The sequence below is a fragment of the Carassius auratus genome, chromosome 6 (genome assembly GCF_003368295.1).
Source record: "Carassius auratus strain Wakin chromosome 6, ASM336829v1, whole genome shotgun sequence".
Taxonomy (NCBI): domain Eukaryota; kingdom Metazoa; phylum Chordata; class Actinopteri; order Cypriniformes; family Cyprinidae; genus Carassius; species Carassius auratus.
Genome location: NC_039248.1, coordinates 20,995,279 through 21,005,690, shown reverse-complemented (window position 1 = coordinate 21,005,690; position 10,412 = coordinate 20,995,279). Strand labels below are relative to the sequence as shown.

The following is a 10,412-nucleotide window of genomic DNA, read 5'->3' as shown; positions in this document are numbered from 1 at the left end:
TTATAAGCCTAATTATTTGGAGATAAACAGCATGGCAAGTTCTGAAAATTCAACGTTACTGAATACTGCCAAACAAGTAAAAATCACGACAGTAACACAATTTGATCTGAATGATGTATTTATGAACACTAGTCATGCTAGTTACAGGTTTTCTGGTTTTACGACAGACAGAGCAGGTAACTCGATCCGCGATGATTTCCAGGTAAGAACATTTTGTCGTGCAGTGCTTGATACGCGAAGCGGAAAGAACGAACATATAGAACGTTGTTTTTTTTTCATTCGTCGTCATTTAACGTCAGACCTTTGGACTAGAAGCTTCTTATCGCTGCAGGTGTCCCGCTGGAGAGGAGCGGGGAGGTCACACACACACAAACACACACACACACACTACACGCTCCGCGATCAGAGTAGCAATGAGAGGAGAGACCACACCTCCGAGCGAAGGGCAAAAGTCCGGAGTGAACGAGCAGTGCACCTGCAACACTATTCGCAATGAAAAGCTGATACGGCGGGGATTACTGTGCCAGACTTACATTTAACTTGATATCTCTTTTAGCTGAGCGCGTGTCAGCTCTCAGACGGATTGGCTGTACTGTATTTCTCTTGCTGTGCGTTATTTGGCTGATGTGTTCGGGATCTTGTGCTGCCTGCCAGCGCATCACAGGTAAGAACGGAAACGTGCCTTCCTATTATTTTGGGATTGAATAGAAATATAGCCTATTTATTATAAGTTATAAAAGTATACGACAGATAGGAGGATTCACACACTGATAAAGCACCGCAGGACATGTAAACTTACTGGAGTTTTAGGACTTTCTTCTGTAAGCGTTTTTTAAAAAAAAGTAGCCTATGTAGCCTTTGCTTTTCAGTTATGGAAATTAAAGTAGCCTAGTCTACTAATGTGTAAGATCAGGTGAAGGTAAGTATATAAATCTGTTCATATCATCCAAAAACTTTATAAACATACAATATTTATTGCTGCATATCAAATATTAAAATTAACTTCTATGGCATGAAATCTTAAAACGATAAATTAAGCAATATCACTAAAAACAAGAGTTCTGTACTCAGTAATGAACATGTTGTTCTGGATACTTCGCAGTACTACTGTAGGACCGAGATGTGATGTTCAATATCATTAAATATCAAAATTTAGCTAGTTCACTTTTTTTCTACCAATGAAAAAAGTTTACAAATTCATAATGCAGAAATGTCTTAAATACTGCTGAGTGATGTTAGCAGCTCTATTATACAGAATTACATCATTCCTAAAATAAGAGGATTCTTAACTAACTGTTCTGTACTGTGTCAAATGTTAAAAGCCAGTACAGCACATTTACTGTATTTACTGCATATCAACAACTTTATCAGATAAAATATTAATAATTACTTACCATTTCTCCTATAATTAGCCTTTTTAACATTATAATCTAATTACTTAAGAAAAATGGTGAGTAATACCTACAGAATGAACAACATTCATTTATTTCCAGGAGCAGGTCACACAATTATTGTTAGTCCTTTTGCCATTATGAAAACAAGCATTAAGTACACTAGTCATTTCTTAATTTTTTTTCTCATTTTTCAAATAAAAACATGGGAACATTTTAAGAAAAGTTTTCACTTATTTGGTGTCAGATGTGTGGAGTATCATTCTCACATAATTTCATTTCTGATTTTATTTCTGAGCTGACCAAAAAAAAAAAAAAAAAAAAAAAAAACCTTCACCACAAATGTCCAATCCATATGTTCTGAGTTTTGAGGGCACCAGAAATTGGCCATATCATTTGGAATTAGGACATTGTATAATTATCAGATAACATTTATTGTGTCCACTGTGATTTCTGTGTCAAACATATGGTGGTTTAAATAGTAACTTGCATTAAGTCAAATGACAGCAAAATACTAGGAGCTGCAGAGCTGTAACAGTTCTATAACAGCCTATAGTGAAAAAAAGGTAATGCCTCCCTTCTGTATAGTTAATCTTATTCTGTATCATAAAATAAAAGGGAAGCAAATTATTTTAATGCCATTGGTGCCCTTTCAGTGCGATTCATTGTGAACAGTGCTTTACAGTGACTGTAAAAGTTTAGAGGAAAAAATATATATTTATTAATCATGGTTACCCTCTCTCTACCATTACAAAATGGCTACATTGGAGGTGTTGACAAAATGACACATCATGGATATAAAATCAAATTGAAGCAGTCTTATGACATTTTATTGCTTTATTGTTACTTTATATTTGGGCATGGCCATAAACACACCTACAATGATTCAATATAACAGTAGCCATAGCAAAGACAAAATGGGACAAAGCAAAAAGCACAAACAAAAAGATAAATGTCAAATAGTTCTAGAAAAAGTACCAAAGTTACCTTGATATTGCCCAGGTATTCTCTAAAGCATCTTGGAGTGCCACATAAATACTAAAGTAGGTGAATGTGGTCTTTAATTCCCATGGTAACACCATATTATATAATTACTGTACAATGGTATCACCAGTACTTATTTTTCTAAAGGAGAAACAACTTTAATTGGAGTTCTGACAGAGAGTTTTGACAAATGCATCTGCAAGGAATGAAAGGAATCTCAAATGTAAGCTTCCAGTTGCCAAGCAAACCAAAAAATTCTGGGCTCCTTCCTCATCCTTTCCTTGGTGATCCCTCATAAGCACAGATCTTAAAAATGACAGCTGCGTGACAGCTCTCGGTAACATCCAAACATCCCGAAAGTGTATTTTTCAGAATACTCTGTGACAGACACAGAGACAACCAGTAAGAATGAAACTATGCCCTAAGAGTGAAGGAGCAGGTCCAGGTGTCTTAACCGGGCTGGCGTCTATGTCACAGATGGAGGGCAGGTCAGAGAAAATGGAGCTCAGTGGCCAAGCTGGATAGTTGCCCTTTTTAAAAAATTTTTTTTTTATTGCATTATGCATTATGCTCACATTTCTGCTGTCCTCGAGGCCAGAATATTCTGGATGCCGTCACTGTTTTGAGAATGAAAAGGGGAGAGAGATAGGCAGGAAGAGAGGTAAACGTTTTTTTCCTTTTGTCAGCAGTGTGGAGCTGGGTGGACGGGCCTGTTAATTGGTGATTTAATTAGTGCTTAATATTGCAGCTGTGCCCAAAACAGGAAAATCAAGCACTGGATAGCATTGAATACAGAACATTGTAGACCTTACCAGACAAAAAAGCACCTTTAAGGCTGAAACACACTACATCTGTACAAATCTGAAGGATCCAACACTTGCCAAAATGGTTACACAGTAATACTGGCCATCACATATTAAATGAGTGAGGATCACACAATACCAGTCTTTCACATTGTTTCAAATACAACAACTTCATGTAGAAACATGCTTTCTGTTAGATGCATGACGAATACAAATAATAAGTGAATATAAAACGTGTTCAGTATCCTCCAACTGGATGAAATCATAGTCTGAAGCCAACGAGTCTTTGCTCATATGCTACATGATTTTTTTTTTTTTTTTTTTTATCTTTCAACCCAAGGCTGAAATGTACTATTTGGACAGTATTCTAGTCTTAGGTTGGACGCTAGTTTCCGACAGTGCCCAAATTTTGGGCATTTGGTGTTTCCAAATGCCTATATGATGGCACAGACTATGATTGCATCCAGTAGAAACGTATCGAACATTATAAATATTTTGAGCCGATTTGAACCGTCACTGAGCTCTGTGCCAAGGCACAAGTTTCTGTGCGAGTTTATTGTTTTTTGGTGCGATTTCAAAGACTGGTAGTGTGTGACCCTCAGCTGGCAAGTGTTTGATGCCTTATGTTTTTGAATCTGTTTTAATTTTAAAAGTTGTGTAGTGTATTCAATCCTTTATACCAAAAATCTGCAGATTGGCTCTGACGTTCAAAACTAACGTTGTTACGTTCTGACTGCAAATCACGTAAAAAGTTGTGTTGTATATTTTTAGCCTTTATTGACATTCACGAAGGTTTCTAGAAAGAATATGAGTCATGTCAGGTTTCTGCACTATTTGCAAACCCATAAAAGCCGTACCAGGTCTATTGGTGTTGAGTTAATCATACATCGAGAACACTGAGATTTTGCGCAGAGGAAGATTGAGTAATCTGTCTTTATAATGTCATTTTGTGTTCTATTTCCTCCTACAAATGTAGTGGTAAGCTGCAGTGAAGGGTTGGAATGAAAGAGTGTTCTTTAGAGGAAAGTGTACTGATGGAAGGGGAGGAGGTAATGGCACCACTGAGTTTTAAAGTGAAGTGATGGAATAAGGTACGTGGCATATGTTAACTTTTATGATGAAAAGAAAGAGCACTGGGAACGGGAGCTGTGCTTTTGAAAAAGGCAATCCCTCCCCAGCCAACAGAATGACAGTGCAACATAGGGCAAAAAAAAAAAAGAGATAGATGTAGAAATTGAGTCAAAAACAGAGAAACAGTGAGCGTTTCTCAGTTGAAATAGCAAGAGATTAAGGGTGAAAAATCAAGAGTGGGTTATGCAGTTCAGAAGGCAGGGTCCAGGCCAGCTGCTGTTTGCGGTTTGTTCCTGAGGTTATGCCTGACAGTAACTTGAGCCATGTGTGCAGGCTGATAAAATGTGGATTAAGCAGGAAGGAGAGAGGGGCAGCAAGTGGCATGACCATAACAACTTACTGTTGGCCCACCAGTACCCAAATCCTCTACAAAATAGTTTGTGATTCATTTCATCTCTTTCAGGTAGAGCACAACATAACTAATTTAATACTAATGAGTAGAATTAAGAGCCTTCATTATATTCCTATAACTTGGAAAAATTATAATAATATTTCATGAATGTTTTCTGTAGATATTCCATTGATTTCCACCTTGCCACAAAGGTTTCTCTCACCTGAACCCGTGTTATGGAAAAGGAAATCTCCACCCCTGCTTAGATCTCCCTTCACAGCAGTAGTTAACAACCAAAAGCAATTCATTAAACCCTGACGAATTAGACGTACTGCATATCCTTTACACATCTAACTGTCAATTCTTTGCTTCCTTTGTCTCCATACAGATAGTGACCTGTTTCATCCTGCTTAAGAGAAGAACTCAGAGACTTGCTCCATTGTCTGTGTCTAGCAACCAGGCAGAGAAGAGTATGCTAGACAAGGCATCAGCTGTTGTGTGGTGACCGGAGACAAGACAAGAGCCTGCTTTATGAATGCTTCTTTTTCAGATCCATCAGAGACCTGCAGTCAGAGATACAACAGCGTACCACTTGACTAGAGAATGAATGGCGCGCTTGGCCTGCCACAATGCTCAGCATTCACACCTGTCGGGAAAGATGCCGTTTGCTCTAAATCTTCAAGAAAACCTCCAAACTTCAATAGCCAACAGCAACATGATCCGAGAAAGAGGAGGAGGTACACTGTCAGAATGCTCCTAAACTGGAACACCTCTGTCCTGGTTTGTGGATCACTCACGCACTGACAGCCAGGGACATTTTGCCTAGGAAATAACCTCAGAGAGACCTTGCAGGCAAACTGACTGTGGACTGTTTTTTTTTTTTTTTAATTGAGGGCTAAGTTGGATGGCTGTCAGGCCCCAAGGCTGCTACACTGACAGATCAGCCATTTAGAAGGTTTTTTTCATGTCCGCCTAAAGGAATCTGACTACTAATAATTATAAAAGCTTTAAAATTAAGAATTAGATCTTGCACACTTTAAGTTGTGTTCTCTGCCTAGTTGTGTTCATGCAGGCAGTCTTCTAAATACAGAGTCTGGACTGCACTTGTCGGAGACATCACAAAACTAAAGAGAAAAACTTTCCAAGGAGCCATTGCGAATCAAAACCAAAATTATTTTTAAGTATAAGTTAAGGTGAAGGATGATAATAGTCCCATCCCCGAGGTGATAGATCATATTTCCTTGCTGTCCTTTCTAACTCTGCACTTTGTTGAAGAAATAACTGGAAGTAAATGCACCAGTGAATGATAAACCGTCACATGGAGAAACACTCTCATCTCAGAAACTTTCAAACTCTTTAGGGTGAGTACACCTCCAATCTAACATAAGGCATCTAAGATCTTTTTTTTTATTTCTTTTTTAATCTTAAATCCCTGTCCATTTTAATGGCATTTGAAGGAAGCAACTAATGTTATTCTTAAAAAAAAAAAAAAAAAAATGTTGTAGTTGTTGTCAAACAAGCACCCACATGGGTAACATGAGGGTGAGTAAATAATGAAAGAGTTTTCTTTTTGCGAACTATCCACTTACAACCATTGTAATCTTAGCATGGACTTTGGTGTTTTTGCTTTCATAGGCTTTCTTCTTTTCATTTTTCCCTCTTCATGCCTCACCTCAGTCACAGGGAAGCAGTATGTCAGTGATATGAGACTCAGGTCTAGAGGGACTTAATTATCAAAGCTTCACAAACGTACATGTACACAACCTCTGTTGCCACATGTGTGCCAGTGACTGACTTTGAACAAACAAAATAATGTCACTGGTCCTGGATAAAAAGCAAAACAGTTCGCCTTGGTCTTTGATTATAATGTATGCAATGTAGTTGAGGAGCAGATGCAGTTTGCTGGTGCCGCAGTGCTGACTGTGAAGGCAAAGCCACTTACGGGATTGTAAAGACAAGCTGTCTGTCCTGCAACCTTGAGGGTCATAGGGACCACAGAGACAGGCCATTTATAAAGGAATTAATGCCTGAGCCCCCGAGCAGAAGGGAAATTGTCTTCTCACACTACTTAAAATCTTTACTCTCTCTCCACACACATCCACATGATCGTCCCCAGTCACATTAACTGGCTTTAAATTAAACACAAGTGTTTCAGTTAAACCTTGTGTTCATTGTTTGACTACATCGTAAATTGATTTTAAGGACAGCTTTATAAATAAAGTGGTGTTTTAGCCATTAAGCAGCTTGGTCTGACTCCAAAATGCAGTTTAAATCCCTACTGAATAATTTACATAATATTTGCAACATTTTATTAAACTTTGCATATTTTGGGGAGTGGGGAGAGTGAGTTTAACATACCTTATTTCCCTGTTTTGTTTGATGACATTGATGGCATTTGACCCCTCAGGTTTTCAAGCCAAATTGAGCTAATTTTGGATGGAACTTCTAAAATGTGTTTTTGATCATTTTTTGATCAGTCCAGTTGAGTCACAGATGATTGGTTTTTCAGTACTTTTTAGAAGTAAAAAGTATAAATTAGGCTACTATATTAAATTCATGGTAAAAAAAAGTTCCCATGAGTCCCTATGTTATGTGCCATATTTTAATATTTTTTATATTAATAATTATAAATCTTTTATTATTACTTAATTTTATTATTACATAATCAGTTATGTACACAAAAGTATTTTAATGTTATAATTTATGTTATTTAGATAATGCATTATTTTGGCATTATTCATTCACAACATGACTAACCCTGCTTACGTTTGATTTAATTCATCATGTGGTTATTTATTTGACAACATTTTTATTTTTTTAATTTGGTTATTAGTATATCAGTATGTATTTTAGGGTACAAAGTATTTTGCATTGGTATATTATAGTATATAAGTGATAAAAATAATAAAATATTCAGTTATGAACTGTGAAATATACGTATAGCCTACTGTTTTTTTTAAATGTGAATTTTTGGCTGCAAGTTTCTTTTTTTTATCATGAATATACATACAGGCAAACACATCTAACTTTTTTTAATCATGAATTTTAACTGCACACATGGCATCTTCATACCTAATTTCCAACTTGTTTTCTCCAGGAACTCTAACCAGGTGTCCTCTCACAGCTGAGACCTGTCTTGAGCACCATTAGCAGTGAACATCATGTCAGAACTAGAGGACTATTCCCCTCCTCGGGGCCACCTTCATCCTGACCCAGCTCGCATCCAGCAGAACCTCCTAGAGGAGCAGGTGGAGCTCTGGTGGTTCAGTGAGCCACGCAAATCCTTATTATGCTACTGCGCTTCAGTGGCCTTGATCTTAGGTTGCGGCCTGGGCGGCGTAGGCCTCCTTTCCACCACCACCAGCCTTTCCAGCGAGTGGCGACTGGGCGCCGGAACTGCTCTCTGCCTTCTCTCTCTGGCCGTCCTCCTCAAGCAGTTGCTGAGTTCTGCTGTCCAGGACATGAACTGCGTGCGCAGCAGGCGCCGAATCAACATGCTAAAAAGTGGCGGTTTAGCTGATGTCCTCATCATGTTGATCACAGGGGTCTCTCTGCTCATTTGTGGAGCTGTCCTGCTGGATGTGGCTCTGTCCTACCACATGCCCAAACCTGGAAAAGCACTGAATGACATGTATATATCCGGGGTGGTGATGCTGGTTGGTGGGAGTTTTACAGCATTAGCAGTTGGGATTTACGCCACAGTAGTTTTCTTCTTAGAGAGATCAGGACCGGGACAGAGACGGTGGGAGAGGACAGTGGGAATCTTCAGCATTTCAGGCCAGATGCAGGCAAGAAGAGAGACTGCTTCAAGTCTGGCTCGTCTGATATAACTGTGACTACATAAAAAATATGCCGTTCTTTTACTTAACAGGAACTGAGATGAGAAAAAACAACAACACCTTCAGTGATACTTTGCAACCATTAAACTAGTCACAAATCATATGTGACATTGATGGTTACATTTTGGCTTAAAGATCCAGGCATTAATCATTTAAGCACAAACATACAGCTTTTACATGTGTCACTCCAATAAATTACAGTTAAAAGTACTGAAAAAAGCACAAAAGCATATTAAAGTTTGATCTTTAATTAATTTTATGTAAAACATGCTGCTTTATCTCCAACGCTATTGGACAATATGTGCGTGTCCTTGACTGCTTTATTTATGTCTGCAATAGTGAGCTTACCAAGTGCTTGTCCATCTTGGGATGTCTTCAGCTTTTCAAGAGCTCTGATGTATGAGCAAATTGTGTCAGTTGAATTCACATGTGTGAATTTATACTACAACCTGAGCAGGCAATGCTATGGATCAAATAAAGGATCAGAATGTCAATCTGCAGGATGTGAACACATTTTGAATTATTTTGAATTTATTTATGTTTCTAATGAAAAAAAGGGATATTTTTCTTTGTAGAAACAGGGAAGCTGATCTACACTTTGATGCAAATTATCTGTAATTTGTTCTGGAGAGCTTGTAAAAAACATTTACAAACAGATGGAGATAAACAGATGGCAGGTTGTAGCCATTTAGTGGAAATCTATTTCAATTTGTGCGCATAATAAACAAACTTTCAGACTCTGCTCTGCTTTGGAAACGAAGGAGAAATTACTTTGGAAATGCATGCAGCAACATAAAACTTTGACACATATATTAAATGTATCCAATGTCAGTATATTTATAACTGAATATTGAACCAAGTGGCATTTGAAAACATCTCAATCTCACTTTTCACACAAACTTCAGATTTATGAAGATGAAAACAAAATTATAAAAAAGTATTGCGACTCACCTTAGTTGACTCTGCCCATAGTAATGAGCTACACCTGTGGTTACTCTGGTAGTACACCTGTGTGAACTTAAAGGGAACTAAGGCTACAGTACATCCACATTAAAGGATTAGTTACTTCCACGATAAAAATACGATAATATTTTGGCTACAATGATTGTGCAAAGAATAACATGATGATAGTTTCTTGTTATATCTGGTCTCTCTGTATCTTCTCGGTGAGTGTAAATTACATTTTAAGCCCACGCAGCATTTGATGTGATTTAAGGGTTTAAATGTTGTTAAATGTTTCAGTATGGAGCATTATCTGGACAATGCTTAAATACACTATTGTGGACGTACCCTGACTTCACGCATCCCAAACATCCGGAAAAAAATGATCCTGGAACAAAATGGTTACAAGTCATAGCAAAAGTGGCTCGGATAAATAAACCTATGAGGAAGGTCAAGGACATTTGATCACATATGCAACTTTTGTTATTAGTTTTATATGCACTGACATTCAGGTATTAGGTGTCCAAAACCTTTTTGAGGTCACCACAGTCTGGATTTAGTTTAAACAGTCATCATGAAAAAATATTTGTGTGCTTTCTGTGCAAAGCAATGATTAGATTTTCCGAAACACTACTAGTATTATTTGGTGGTTAAAATAAAAACTAATCTAGAAATAACAGAAAGCTACTGGCTGGTTAAAATGTTTCAGTTTGGTCCTTTTTGCATGTGAGAAAATGTGTTTGAGAAACCATGCAGCTGAGTCATTCATCCATGGCCCTTCCTCTGAACACTGGGCTGAGGGACCGTTTTTAGGACCGCAATGCCAGTTCACACTCACAACAAGCTGGCTATTGTGCAACAGCTGCTCAGTCACCACGCAAACAATAGCTGACTCTGTGACCCATTGTCACCCATCTATTGCCCCGTCATGTGTGGAGACTGATAAGAATGAAGGCGAGCAAAAATAGCGATGCATACAACACCTATATTC

General features: G+C 37.9%; 1 protein-coding gene across 1 annotated transcript; it reads left to right on the top strand.

The window, feature by feature from the left end:
* The first annotated feature begins 222 nt into the window (after positions 1-222).
* On the top strand, positions 223-8,974 carry LOC113100871 (transmembrane protein 125-like). The gene is made up of 3 exons (XM_026265400.1): positions 223-664; positions 5,029-6,001; positions 7,738-8,974. Exon 3 carries the CDS (start codon positions 7,802-7,804, stop codon positions 8,468-8,470), a length of 669 nt encoding a protein of 222 aa, XP_026121185.1. The 5' UTR covers positions 223-664; positions 5,029-6,001; positions 7,738-7,801; the 3' UTR covers positions 8,471-8,974.
* Positions 8,975-10,412: the final 1,438 nt, after the last annotated feature.

What these genes read in the sequence shown, in the direction of transcription:
- LOC113100871 (XM_026265400.1), top strand. Translation starts at nt 7,802, where the DNA reads ATGTCAGAACTAGAGGACTATTCCCCTCCTCGGGGCCACCTTCATCCT.